Source organism: Alexandromys fortis, unplaced genomic scaffold, assembly GCF_014885135.2.
Source record: "Alexandromys fortis isolate MF-2015 unplaced genomic scaffold, M_Fortis_MF-2015_v1.1 scaffold_112, whole genome shotgun sequence".
Taxonomy (NCBI): Eukaryota; Metazoa; Chordata; class Mammalia; order Rodentia; family Cricetidae; genus Alexandromys; species Alexandromys fortis.
Window position 1 is genome coordinate 1333146 of NW_026068013.1, and position 15101 is coordinate 1348246.

Below are 15101 nucleotides of genomic sequence, written 5' to 3' on the forward strand. Positions count from 1 at the left end.
ATGCAAATTCCTGCAACACTATGCACATTCCTGCAACACTATGCAAATTCCTGCAACACTATGCACATTCCTGCAAAGCTATGCACATTCCTGCAACACTATGCACATTCCTGCAACACTATGCACATTCCTGCAATGCTATGCATATTCCTGCAATGCTATGCATATTTCTGCAACATTCGCTAAGAAGAGGCACTTGAAAGAGTCCAACCTCTTTCAAGAATGCCACCCCATCTGTTACAGCTCAACACTGAAACAGAATCAAAGTACTGAAGATTTAGCAGAGTGGGAAAATGTGGATTCTTACATCCAGGGTCTTGTGTTCAGGTGGCAACAACCCCACAAACTTTTAGAACTTAACACTCAATATGATGTAAGAATTAAGAAAGATAGCAAATTGTCTATGTTTCAGAGAAAACTGTGCTGGATCACCTGTACACATATCCCAAATCCATGGCACCCTGTCTCAGCTAAAACTTACAAAATGTGGTATTCATAAGTTTCTGGACCTTGGAGTTCACACCTCCTATTCGGTACAGGCCTAAAATGGTGATACCTGAGGGAGAAAAATCACAAGTGAATATGGCTTAAAAAACTTTTCAAGCACAGAATCTAAAAATCTCAGGCATTTGCCCACACAGAATCTGACAGCTACTTACCTAATTTTGCTGAGGAATCTTAGTCATCCTGCCCTGGAAACACCCGCCCTCCACAGAAGTAGCAGAGCAGGCACTGAACAGAGGTTTAAAGTCTTTTGAGTCTTTGAAGTCAAACTACCTACCTACTATTCTTTGAATATAGAAATGCATCCACGATAGGAGAGCAGTCAGAGAGTTCTCTGCCACTTACATGGTTATTTCAAAGGCGGGGGAGCAGATTGAAGGAATCTAAGGATTCTGCCTCACTCCTTAAATCTTACAAGTATAGGACAATTCAGAATGCAAATTCAAGGAACTCTGAATCACAATAGGATTTTTGCTTTAAGCAAGAGTCTTAGTGTGAGAGTGTGCAGCTTCGACCTGGAGGCGGTTTCAACAGGCCATGATTCACGCACACAGCAAAGGCCGAAGCGTGCCAAGAATGAGATGGCCATGGAAAAGAATGCAAGGCCCATAGATGAAAAGTCCAATCTTCCTGAGATCTGACCGTTAGTGTTAGAAAGGAAACAATGAAAAAACTGGAAACAATAGATAGTATTTTGTATGTCAAACAGAAGTAAATGGTAACATATTTGAAAAGCTATGAAAGAAGTAGTGTAGGGGCCAGAAAGAAGGTTCAGTGGTTAAGAGCACTGGCTCTTAACTGAAGTTCCTTGCACCCACAGAATGGCCTACAATCTTTTGTAACTTCAGTTTCAGGGAATCTGATGTTTTCTTCTTTCTATTTTAGGAGCTGACATGCACACAGTACATACATACATACACACATACATACATCACTCACATAAACACAGAAAATAAAATAAATTTTTAAAAAGAAAGTATAATTAGTTGAAATTATTATAGCTAGCTATATATTCACATAGCTTAAATTTATATCATGCACAGAACTGTTTTTGGGTTGATGGCCCAGAGCTCACTTTCCTTTCCAAGCGAGAGGTTCGAGCAAGACTTACAGGAGGAATCATGTGCCTGTCCGCACACTCACCTCTTGTCTCCACAGCTTGAATGCATTTTCTCACAAAGTTGAACCCTGCTTCATTTAAGTACACTGCAAGTGAGAGACATCCTAGTTAAAATCTGATGCGGAACTTGCCTTCCCCCTTCAGCTGGCTCTGTGCCTTCATGGAGTTTCCCACTGAGTTTATCAAAGACTTTAAACAAAAGGGAGACTCAGTCACTTCATCAGGGAAGCACAGAACACCAGAAGCATGGGCCACTCTGCCCTGTAGAAACCCTTCATTTCCCCTACAGGCAGCACCCCACAGCTCGTACATTTTTATGGTGAATGGAAAGCAAAAGTACAGCCACTCCTGTAGTTACTGTTTCCCTGCGGCCACGGCCACACCCCAGTCTCTAACAGAGCTCATCAGGTTGCGGCAAGCTCCGCTTCTCTTTGCTGTTGTGTCTCGATCTCAAGCCCAGCATCATTTAAGTACATGCTTTACATTCAGAACAGCTCTGAAAAGCTCAGTCTGGGTGCTAGTAGCTCCCCAATCTCTGGTCCTGAAGCAGAAAATAGCAAATGATTTTCATTCTCTGCTAGACTTTTTTAAAATCAGTCTTTGGGCTGGTGAGATAGTTCACTATGTAAAGGCCCTTGTTGCTGAATATCGTGACCGGAATTTGATCCCTGAGACCCACAGGAAGAGGCAGAGATTCAACTCTTGCAAGTTGTCCTCCGACCTCCACACAAGGGTCGTGGCACACATGTCTACTAACATCCAGCTGTTGTTGCCCCCACCCACCCTCTCCCTCACCCTTTCGCTTATGAACTCAATCAATATTGCAATAAGTAAATTTGCTTTAGTATTTTAAGTTGTGGGGTTAAAAGTAAATTAAATTAATTACATAAAGGAAACCATTTAAAAAGGCCAAGTAACATCCAGAGGAAACACTTGAGAAGTCATATATTGTAATAATTTCCATCAGATGGTAAATAAGCATTTTTAACATACCAAAATACTAATAAATGAGAATAATTCAAACCAATGAAATTGAAAACCTTCCAATCCTAAAATTGTGGTTAATTTTAAAATGCTGGGTAATTGAGTACATTGTTCAGCTTGTCAATAAAACTGGGCAAGAAGAATGCTTCTTCAAGTGTTTTCAATAAGACTGTCCTCTGACACATAGAAATTGGTGTGGTGTAAAATGGAATTGATTTTGCACATTCATTTTAAGTAAAATAAGCAACAGACAGGTTATCTCTCAGAGGCAGATTGAGATAGTTGGAAACAATGCGCTGGTCTGTTCTAATACACCGAGAGCAGGAGCCTTGTGTAGAATCTGTCTACAAGGTCAGTCTCTGGCTCCTGAACTATTCAATGGATCCTGTCCTAGTTTCCTCCCCGCCAGTTAATACATGATTATTAATCAGTTCAGGGTGTGGAGAGAACAACCAGGAATTCGTTCGTTGCCTTTGGTTGTGTGCACTTTGCCTCAAAGAGTTGGTTCCATGGAGCTGAGATGGTAGCCAGCACTGACTGGAGCCTGGCAAAGCCACTGGCTCCTCCCGGCTCTGGTGTGACGTGCTAGGCCCTGGAGCATGCCCCCTGACTATGAATGAGACTCTCCACCTATAAAATGTGAGAAGTGGCACTCAGTAGACACACCTGCCATCCCAGCACTGAAGAGGCTATGAGTGGAGGGCACAGAGTTTAAGACTAGCTCGGGCTACACAGTTGGAGCAGAAACTAACAGCAACAACAAAACCTGCAGAAGAGGAAGGCAGTGTTTACTCTTCCACATAAAACCTATGGTACTAGAAATGAGGAGACACTCAGGAGTTACAGTGTTGCCAGGTAAGCAGAACACCTGGAGAAGAGAAGAAACACTGGATGGACCTTGTGGCCCACCTGTAATTGCAACCTCAGAAGACAGACACAGAGGATGCCCAGACTAAGCTGGTTAAGGAGACTCTGGTTACTGGTGAGCTCTGGATTTGACCAAGTCAGGACTCAGTGAACCATGTGGAAGCCCAGTGGAGGATGATTCCAGACATCAGCTTTAGGCCCCACCCACCATGACACAAAAGTGCATCATGTGATTATCAAAGCAGAAAAAGAGAACATGTTTGCTGCATGGCATGGTTTTATCTCTGTTTCTTCTTTTACAAACTAAATATAGTAGTCTCTTCCTTATAGGACTGCTAAAGAATGAGTTAAAGTAGCATTTGGAAAGCTACACAGATTAGGTGCTGTGGGTGTTGGCTCTGTGCTCACAACTGCTGCTGAGTGTAGTATAATGTAAACCACTATGAGTGTGTGCATGTATGTATGGGTGTATATGTTTATATGTATGTACGCATGTATGTGTGTATGTATGTGTGTATATGTATGTATGTATGTGTGCTCTGTGGACCAGGCTTCTTTATTCTTTGAGTATGTCTGAAGCAATTATAGCTTGAAAGACTGTCAATCAGTAGTGCCATTTTTTAAAAAGGCATATCATATTACTTAATAATAAAAGCAATTTAGGGCCAGAGCAATGACTTGTTTCTTCAGACTGACATAGCTCAGACACACAGCAATAAAGCCTTGTGAGCCTAAGAGGCTGCTGAAAAGAAAAATCGGGCATTAAAAAATGTCCCCGTGGGTTTATTATACCTCAGTAAATCACAATGATCAAATGCAGTGTTTCACTGGGCTGAAAAGACTCTGTACACTGTGGCTGCTTTTTGCATATATCTACTGCCCTGATCTTCACAAAGAAAGACACTGTTTCTTAGCATCTTGAAGAGTGATTATGGTCATGTGATCAGTGTTATCCAATGAGAAGGAATGGAAGTGATCCTATGTCACTTCCCAGATGAAGGCTTGCAGTTTTCTCTTGCCCCTGGCATAAGATCAGAACAATCCAAAAGGAGGCTACTCTGGAACTCGAGTGTCGGAGTAGAGGACTTGCGTAGACACGCACTGTGGACCAGCAAGATCCTGTGCTACCGCAAGCCTCTGAGATCCAAGCGTCGGCTGTCACCAAACCATGTCCTGTCCAGATCTTACTTAATTATGTGTAATTTAAGAAATTTTTGCGTGGCAACACAGACTCAAGAAAATAAATTCAGCTTCACAACATTAGTATCCTTAAAGAGAAAAATAAGACTCTAATGATTCCAAAAATCATCTCTTGTCAGTTCATAGCCCAAAGGTCTATTCAACAAAGCTCCACTCCAGAGCCCGCGTTCTCTGCTGTGGTGTGGTTTACATACTCTGCCTCCAGTTGACCTGTTGTAAGATACAGTTACAATGACACTCAGAGAGTGTCAACTTTGAGGAAGTTCATGTGATGCAAAATGAGCAATTTTCTAAAGCCCCGAGAGGGTTATTATATCGCTTTCATTCATACTAAGGAAAATTCAACTAAAGTAGTGTTGCTGCTTTTAATAGCCAGAGAAAAGACTTACCCCTTAATTTCAAAAGAGATCACCAGGGAAAGGTTTATTAATAAGGGAAATACCACCATTAAAAGGGTGTGCATGAGCTGGGGGACGGCAGCAAGTGAAGCACTTGCTGTGCAAGCTTGAAGTCTGGATTCCAGAACCACATGGGGTTAGACATGGGAGCATGTACCTGCAATCCTGGCACTCGACAGTAAGATGGGAGCCACAGAGGGGCGACCCCTAAAGTCTGGGGGCTCGGTAGCCTGGTGTGCTTGGCAGCAAACAGGAGGCCTTCTCTGTATTAAAGCAGAGGTAAGACCAACAGCATGATTGTGCTTTAGCTTGCACGCCATGCTGTGGCACATGGGTACCCACAATTACACAAACAGAGACCGAGTGTTTCTGCTAACTCTCATCCAGTGGAAGAGAAAGTACTCTCAGTGTGGTGTTAAGAAGAAAGGCAGCTCATCCTTCATGGTAGAAACATGGCATTCTGAATGTTTGCTTCAGAACAGGTGGCCAAGAGGAGCAACCAAGTGCTATTTCTTTCCTCCCCGTTTCTGTACCATTTTGAGCCAACACTTTCTTTGGTGGCTTCTTCGCTGAGACCTCCTGTGCCCCACCCTTACTTTTCCCTGTTTTAGGGAAGACCAGAGGAGTATTCAGAATCCAACTGCCACCAAACTCCCAGACACTGAAACCCTAAAGTACTAAGCCACTTGGCCTGAAGACCTCCAACCTAATAAAGCTAATTTAGTCCATCAAAAGTAAAGTGTAAGCATTTTCTCCCTGTTGGAAACTGTTCAGGGCTAAACTGAAATCCAGCTGAAGTTTCCATGAGAATGTTCAGCAGGACAAAAGCTATTCATCTTAAAAGAATTCCAACAGCAAATGAGGGAAAGAGCAGCTGTTGGCAGCTAACAAGCAAAAGTCCTTGTTCTTTCAACATCCTCTTGATTCCAAACCCAGCAGGACCGGCCAGATGTAACCTCGGTGGTCTTACTGCATCTCCCAAGGGCTGCCAGGACAAAGCAGCGCTTGTCTTTAATTTCTCATTTACATTTTTAATCTGGCATTTCCTATTAAAAAGATACAGATATCAAACACCATACTATGTACGTTTTCAGAGAAAAAAAGGGAGACATGAGCAAATTTATTGGTACTCATGTTGCCCACAGGACCTTTCTCATCTTCCTGAAGGATGGAGAGTTGGCTCCCTTTACCTGTTAAACTTATGCAACACTTGTGAGTTAGAACTCCCTTCGGTGGGAATGAAACTTTGACTTCTGATCAAACATAGTTCTGTTCCCATGGGAGAATGTCACGATGGACCAAGTTACCTAGGACACCTGTGGAGTTCTAATGATAAACTATGTATGCAATGCGAAGTTTGGGAGGAATATCTAACCAGATGGTAACTGGTTAGAGTATGAATAGAACGACTAATATCGGGTTTACACTAGGAAGACCACACCCCAAAGTGTACAGGAGAAAGTCACCCAGACGATGGTCACATGCTAAAGCTGTTCAGGAACTACACCCCACACAACTAGACATAACTGGAGCCAGAGTAAACATCTACTGAAATGGATCCCTTTCATCTGTCCCAGAAATAAAGCAGGTGCAAATACGATAATGCAGACCAGACCACACAGGAGGATGTGAACGAAATGCCTCTGCCTTCAGAATTGCTACTCCATCAGATCCTGGGGTGAAAACCACCACACAAAACATGCCATCTCCAGACAGCACCAGAGAAAACCGGGGACTCAAGACTTCACTTTTTCTTTATTAAAGACCAAGATGGAGGTGTTGAGAGAGGACCAGTCTGTCAAGAAAGTAACTTGTTTTCCTGAAAAATGAGTTCAGATGGCTAGATCATGCAGAAGTACTAGTGAGGTTTGAGGACGAGTTTCATTCTCATTTGAACTGGACAGGTATCTGCTTAATACTAATGAAAGCTACGACCCCTAACCTTAAAATCAACTAAAAAGCCATATTTTATAAACTCAAAAGGAATATACTATGTCACATAACCACAAAAATATTTGCAGACTCAATATCCTGGCCCAGTTCTTTGTGGGGCTGTTGTTACTCTGTTTTTCATGTGAAGCTTTGTCTTAGGAATGAGCAAACTGTCCTTTTCTGTTGACTTACACAGCTTCATTTATAGCATGGCAAGCAAGTGTTTGCTCCATGTGTGGAAGGTCTCCCAGCTCCACAGCACACCACAGCCTCACTCTCTACTCTGACCACTTCCACTACAGCCTTGTTTAGGGCCATCCAGTTCTTCCTGGTGGTTTTTTCACGGTTCTCAGTGGAATTAAGAGTTAAGAGCCTTTCCTTCTCGTTGTGTCTGAGGGAAAGGACTCAGCCAAGAAGGACGGCACTAGCCTGGGTCAGAAGGTTCAGAATCAACAAGCTCTTTCTGTTGCTTTCTTGTTTCTCTCCCAGAAAAATGTAATTGGTTTGTTTGTGGCTTACTCTGCAGGGCAAGTCAGAATGTAGCAAAACTTATTTCTGATTAAGTTTCTGTTCCTTTAAAAAAATCTTAATTAAGTCAAAATCTAAGGAATGTTCATGCAATACTTTTCAAGGAAGAAGAGAAAAGGGACTTACTTTCTTCTTTCTTGCTAATTATGGCAGGCAGCGTGTAAATCTAGAAAACAAAGGATGCTGGTTAGTTACCAGGGTTAATGGTCCATACAGAAGATTGGCAAGTTGATGCTTACACTGAAAGAGAAACCGTGGGCCTTGACTCAGGTCCAGCAACTGTTTCCAGGTGCAACCTGTCCAGCTGCTCCAGCCACCCCCTACTATGTATGGTTCCGTCCTTGATGGACCAGCCTGGGCTACGCTCTGCCCTTCACACTCTGACTCATGCTGAAGGCCTCTTCTTCTGGAAGTGCCGCTTACATGGGATTCACCCAGCTGTATTACTTTCTCACAGGAGTGGCACGGGTTCTGTTTTCCATGGCCACAGTCTTGATCACATTGCTGAGATAGCAACCCTTCCTGGCATCTACTCTAGGTCAAGACTTCTTAACCATTTGTGAAAAGTTTAAAATTTTTAGAAAATCTACTGCAGATTGACATTCTTAATTTTTGATTAATTGACATTGTAAAATGCAATACAGTAGAAATAGAAAACACCCAATGGAGAGCCAGATCTTCTATCATTCAGTATGATCAACTTAAAGTCATATTCTTGTATGCTTAGACAAACTTTAAGCTAAAGTGTACTCTCAGTGCCTTGGCTCATGTGGTCATGGCCTTGGAACAGGGTTAGAGCGAGGGCTCAGAGCACGCTGTGCTAGCGCCATCGCTTGGGTTCTCTGCCATCAATGGAATCTTCTCTAGTGATGGGACATAGTGTTTATTCTACATCTCTCGCTCTACAGACCCAGGAATAGTGTTCACTAAGAAAGCAAATGGCTTAATGACCTCTTTCTTACATAAATGCCCCTGGTGTTTGAGTAAATTACCACACAGACACCAAAATGACTATTAAAATCAGAATATGCACCAAATGTGGATGTCTCCCACCACAGCTTTGCCTAGCTGTCATTTTTAAAAAATGGCCTGGACCAGAGGATGACTCCACACATATTCTTACTAGTAACCCAATAAGATGATGCAAGGAACACAGCCAAATGAATGATTATAAATATTATAAACCAACTTCAGGATTGTACATTAGTCTTGGAAATCTCCCTGAAAAACAAATTACAAGTAGGATTGCATGCCAATGGCTGAGTTGACCCCAGGAAAGCAGGACAAATGGTTGACCTTTGACCTGTTGCTCTAAAGTTCTCAGTTCTATTATGCACACTCAGAAAGCACAGGTAGAGTGAACCGCAAATAAGAGATGACATCACTGGCTTACCGGTTCTTTTCCATCCATGGCCTCTAGCCAGAGTTTCCGGTTAGCTTCAGAGAAAGCCTGCAGTGTAATGATGCCATGCCTATGGACAGACACTTGAGATGTGAGATCCATTCTAATGTGCACTTAAGCATTTGTAAATTCTCAAGTCCTTGATAGTTTCAAAGTCATAATTTGGAAAAGAAAAAAGATGTAAGAGGTCAAAAGCAATGAAGAAAAGTAGAAATAGAAAACTAGAAATACACATGCAAGCATACACTCGTGAACAAACACATGCACACACTTTAAATTTAAATGATGACAGATAAGTAATGAAGGTGTAAGGAGTTAGAATTTCTCCGGAAATGTAAAAAAAAAAAAGAAGAAGAAAAAAAAAGATAGCAAATGCATATCCACTGATTTTCATAGCCCCCTGACATTCAGCAGGAGAGTGATTAAGTTCACGGCCCTAACTTGAGACCAGCTAATCACTACCAACAATGCGAGGTGAAACTTCAGCTCATAACAAACCAATGATTAAATGCTCAGTGTTTCTCCGCTTCATAATCGCACTGTTAAAATGAATTCCCTGAAGATGATGCTCAAGTCGTGTGTGCACGTGTGTATCTGTACCTGCAAGGCCGAGGCCAGCCCAGCTTACACAACCAGGCTGACTCACTAACATGTGTCCCCAAATCTCTTCTATGCAGCCACTCTGAAATAGTTACTTAAAAATGTATTTCCATATAAAAGAAGGCACCATATAAAAGATGTGAGGATAATGTGAAATTTTATATAAAATTTCATATAAAAGAATTGATGTAGTCAATCTGAAAATTGTAAGGATCTGCAAACACTGGGAATTTTTTCATTACTATTACAAAATTATTAAAAATAGAAAAGCTGATAACAAGCCATTCATCTTTCTTCTGTAGATATGAAAATATCTCATTAGAATGACAAGAAAGGAAAAATGTATATAAGGGCCCAGATAACCTGATGTGATTAAATTTATTTTGTTCGTCTGGGACAAGTTCTATATACACAAGGTATATTTCAAACTTGTGATCCTCCTGCCTCATGTCTCGAGCACTTGGATTAAAGATGTGCATCGTTGTGCGGAGCCTTGCTGAAGAGTTTTAAGTCAAAGTACCAATGATGCAATAAGTACCGACAGTCAGTGTTTGCTTATATTGTGTCCTGGGGTCTGTGTTTGTAAGAACACTTTATCATCTCATTAGCCCTCAGAGAACCCTGGAGGTGTAGATGTATTTTCCCGTTTTAGGGAAAGAATGACAAAACCACAGAGTTTATGTCACTGTAACCAGAATATGTGGAACTGTAACAGTGCCGTGCACTCTAGGGGCACTGAAGTTGGCTGACTGTGGAGTCTGTGGTATTCCCTCTGGAGTCTTCTTATTCCTTCGTAACAAGACCATCAGGCTTCTAATGATGGTGAAATGCTTGTTCTGAAGCCAGCGAACAATGCTGTGGGCTTCTCCCCTTTGCTGGGGACCAGGCTGCTCCCCCCTCTACTCCAGTATGCCAATTAAGTAAACTCTCCAGGTTCTTTGATGTGACTTTATCCCAGCATAAGGTCTCACGCCGCTTTTTTAAACATCACACAATGGAAAGGCATTGAATAAATATGTGAAGGAGTGAAGATATTGTGCTGATATCTTCCTTGTAAACACTCTATTGTTCCATGCTGTGCTGGTCTGAACTTAGAAACAAAAATTAAATAAAAACTACAAAGTGGAAAGCAATGCTCAAACCTTTCGACCACTTCTATGTCAAAACAGAAGCGCTTGTCTATGGAATCTGTCTTTCGTCTGATACATGACTTTAACTTAAACATCTCGGGGGAGCTAGTAACGAGGCCATTCTGAAAAAAGAAAGGTACAGAGTTACTAACACAAGGGAGAGAACTGAAGCACACTGATACAGAGTTGCCAAAAGGTTGCATAAAGGTTTAACTTCCTCTGCTTTTTAATGTCCCCACTTGTTGACGACATCCGAAGCCATTCATTATTTATCCTCACTTGTTTTATTTAGAAGAAATCTATGCCAGGACTTCCGGTACTTTGGGGCACATTTACTCTGACGGCAACAGATGCTGACAGTGCATGCACTCTTAGGATACAGACAGACATGACATACAGTCACTGATCACCAGAGTTGCATGTTCAGTGCATGTGTTTGGATCCGGCCCTATGTCTCCATCAAAATCCCTATAATAAAATAAACATAAAATTACCCAGGTGGTAAGAGATTACTGCTATGGGTGTGTATTTTTATACTGGAAGCTACACAACAGATCCAAGTCCCCAAAGAGCTTCCAGAACAATGGAGTTCACAGTGGTCATGCTGCTCGAAGAACAGGGGCCTACTCTCAGGAGTTCTCTTCTACACAGGAGATGCCTAGCTACATTAGGGAGAAGTTTAGCCTAATGTCTGTTAACCCTGCTTGGCTGCAAACCTCACAAATTTGTTATCAGCATTTTGATTGGTCTGTTTGCATTATTAAAACCCCAACTGTCACACAAGTTGAATTTCTGGCAATCACTACTCTAAGTGAGTCACAGCTCCGTGTGAATTGCGACTTAAGAACTCTGCAGGCGCTGCTATCCACAGCCTTTTGATCTGGTATGTTCCCATTTCTTTTGCATCTGTCCTTCACTTTGAGTTATTAGGCTCTGATGGATGCCTGAGCACAATAAGTTTCAGCTAATATATCTTAATGTTTCTAGCTTTCATGATTTGCCACTGCCTTGCCCTACATTACAACCTGCCTAAGTGACTCATTTACTTTCTAGAAGCAACATTGTCATCTGTTAAAATAAGATTGGAACAAATTATTTTTGGAAAAAAAAAATCTACCTCCAGAGTTAGATTTTAGCGCATGACCAAATTAGCTAATTCACAAGATCAGTCATTGCTCATGTAAGTAAGTTAACAAATACATAGATGGAGACATAATAGATAGATAGATAGATAGATAGATAGATAGATAGATGATAGATAGATGATAGGTAGGTAGATGATAGATGGTAGATAGATAGATAGATAGATAGATAGATAGATAGATAGATAGATGATAGATGATAGATAGATGATAGGTAGGTAGGTAGATGATAGATGGTAGATAGATAGATAGATAGATAGATGATAGATAGGTAGATGATAGATAGATAGATAGATAGATAGATAGATAGATAGATAGATAGATGATAGGTAGGTAGGTAGATGATAGATGGATAGATAGATGATAGGTAGATAGATAAATAGATGATAGGTAGATAAATAATACATAGAAGATGATAGATAGATAGATAGATAGATAGATAGATAGATAGATAGATAGATGGAAGGAATGAGGGGAAGAGAAGAAAGAAAGAGAGACAGAGTGAGTTACACCCTATATGTAATGAAGACTGTACCACTTTATCAAATGAGGTACATTATGTCTCATAATGGTGGCTAGCCATGAGACACATTTAGCAACAAACTTACTTTTGGGGTACGTGAGCCTTGATTGGTTTCTTTGAGAAATGTATGTGAGTTCCTAGGCTGTTAGAGGCAAGGGCACACAGGGGCAGTTGGAGGACTAGCTGGGACAGGATGCAGCATCCCTGAGCCAAGATGGGCACAGCCACTGTCAGTTGACAATCAACACATAGCACAGATCCCTGTTTATGAAGCCAGAGATATAGGAGGGTCAACTACTGAAGGATTCCTATCTGTAACTGTTTCTAAATATATGATGGTCCCAGTTCAAGAAAAACACTGCCCATTCATTTTTATGTCATGAAGGTCACTAAACATTTTTAAACAAAACTTTCAATTACTAAAAATGTGTGACATTAGTAGGGATAGGAATCACAGGTGACACTTTATTTAACTCCCATTCCTTAAATCACAAGGTTCATTTGAAAAGGCGAGAACTCACTCACCATCTTCCCACTGGCTTTCACTTCCGATACGCTCATTGTGAACATTTTGCTTCCTTTGTCGTAAGTGCAGTAATGTTTAATCCATGTGAAACCCAGAGGTCCTAATGCAGGAGACAAAAACCACTTCAAATTCAGATACATGGATTGTACCTAAGTGTGTGCATGCGCACCCTTGCACATGGAGAGTGTCCACCCGTCACCGTAGCTGAGATGTTCACTGTGAAGAAGGCCAGTATGAGCAAAGGTGACTGAGGAAAGCATCATGCAATCAAATCAATGGCTTTTCTCAAGCTCTGGGAGAATCTGGAAACCCACAAGTGAGCCCATATATAAACTTCAGTTATTGTAATCGTGTCTATAAATGTGGAATCTGGTAAAGAGATCTGATCAGCTGTGGACAGAAAATATTTGAAAAACCAATTACACCAACAGTGAGCATATGCAACTGTTTTTGGAGATGGGTCTTGTTTTGAAGTTAAGACTATCCTCAAACTTACCATGTAGCCAAGGCCAGCCTAGTTCCCAAGGGCTGGGATCAGAGGTGTGTGCCCCACTCAGTGTGGCCTGCCACATCCTGTCTCAGTGAGCAGTTAACAAGTAAACTACGGTGGATGATCCTCTGCTCTGGCTTTGCTGACCTGGGAATTCTTCCCCTTACTGTTGCTGTCAGAGAAACAAGCTCATGGCCAGGGAGGAGCTGAGAGGGTAGGTGCAGGAGAGCACCAGATGGCGCGCTGCTCCAGGTGCTCCAGGGCTGGAACAGCAGCACTTAGGAGGCAGAGGCAAGAGGAGAAGTTCAAGGTCACTGCTTGCTACATAACAGGGTCACGTGGGCTACAAGACATCTTTTTTTAAAAAAAAATCTAAGTATTTTTAAAATAAAATTCCCCTATTTGTATTATTTATATTACAAAATACATATACTCATAATGCACAGTTTGGTTTCCCCTATAAGCATGGTCCCTTCTCACAGCACAGCACAGCACAGCACAGCGTGCTGTGGGCTGGTATTACCACTGAAGAACTCGCTCCTGCATCTGCAGTGGGATGTAGCCTTCATTCTGCCTGTCACTGAAGCAGAGGAGCTTGCATTTACCTGGAGAAGTCAGGTGTCCTGAACCCAAATGCCATGGTGGGCTGAATGGGATGGGAAGAGAGCTTAGGGCTCTCTTCCTCGAAGTTTCTTCAGCTAGTGCTCCACCCACGTAACACAGTGGTCACTTAGCCCTCTCTATGCAATATGTGACTGCTGGCTTGACTTCAGAACTCTTCACTCAAAAGCAAGCAATTAAAATAGAAAGTGGCACCTTGAGACGGTATTCCACGAGCCGCTGGGTTTCTTCTTCATTAGTTAAAGTGTCCTTGTGTCATCTCTAACTTGGGCTGATACATACGCTACTCCAGATCTTAAGGTGACGGTGCACACACACTTTACAATCACAAGGGATTACAGCGATTAACTCCAGTTCTGATCCAGGACCTCTGAGCACTACAGTAACATTCGATACTCTGTATCATGTAATGCAGACTACTTATCAGCCAAGAGAGATGACTGAGACATGGATGATGCAAACTGGCAGCGACTTTATTACTTAGGAAGCCACGGATGATGTAGGTTCAATTGCTATTTTAAGATGAAGATGCCAGCATGCTCTAATGATATTTTAGACTGAAAATGCCTATTTTCCCTGCCTTGTCTTAAATTTGAAACCTCCTGCACATCGTGGTGGCATTTGCTGTTCACCTTGTCCCCCCACTTCGTCCTTTACAGTTTGCTGGCAACTGTGTGGGAAATGGTCTTTGACAATCCACTTAAAAACTCCTTTTGGTGTCTACAAAGTTAAAATTGATTACAGCTCCAAAGCACAGGACCAAAGAAGCTCAACTGTACCATCTAGTGACCAGAGACAGCTGTGACAGATACTGTCACATTCAGGGACACCTACGACATACCCTTTCCCCAAAACCTTCAAAGAGGAACATTTAGGCATCTAAGAAAAGCAAGTCTCCAAGGCATTCGGTGCTCTTTTTAAAGGAAGAATGCTCTAAATTGTTTTTATTATTTTGTTTTTTTTAAAAGGAGCTGCTTTCCTATAACATACTCTGATCATGGTTTCCCTTCTCCCATCTCCTCTTAGATCCTCCCCACCTCCCCGCCACATTCCCACTCCATATCTCCTTCCTTCCTTCCTTCCTTCCTTTTTTCCTTCCTTCCTTCCTTCCTTCCTTCCTTCCTTCCTTCCTTC

The 15101-nt window shown here is 41.9% G+C and overlaps 1 protein-coding gene across 1 annotated transcript in view; it reads right to left on the reverse strand.

Moving 5' to 3' along the window:
• Arhgap42 (Rho GTPase activating protein 42) overlaps positions 1-15101 on the reverse strand; it is a 227323-nt gene that overhangs the window by 21894 nt on the left and 190328 nt on the right. The window contains exons 9-14 of the mRNA XM_050162229.1: positions 12856-12956; positions 10678-10787; positions 8927-9005; positions 7660-7699; positions 1648-1710; positions 482-556 (exon numbers count right to left, since the gene is read on the reverse strand). Coding sequence (XP_050018186.1) covers positions 482-556; positions 1648-1710; positions 7660-7699; positions 8927-9005; positions 10678-10787; positions 12856-12956 — 468 coding nt within the window. The remainder of the gene's footprint in view (positions 1-481; positions 557-1647; positions 1711-7659; positions 7700-8926; positions 9006-10677; positions 10788-12855; positions 12957-15101) is intronic.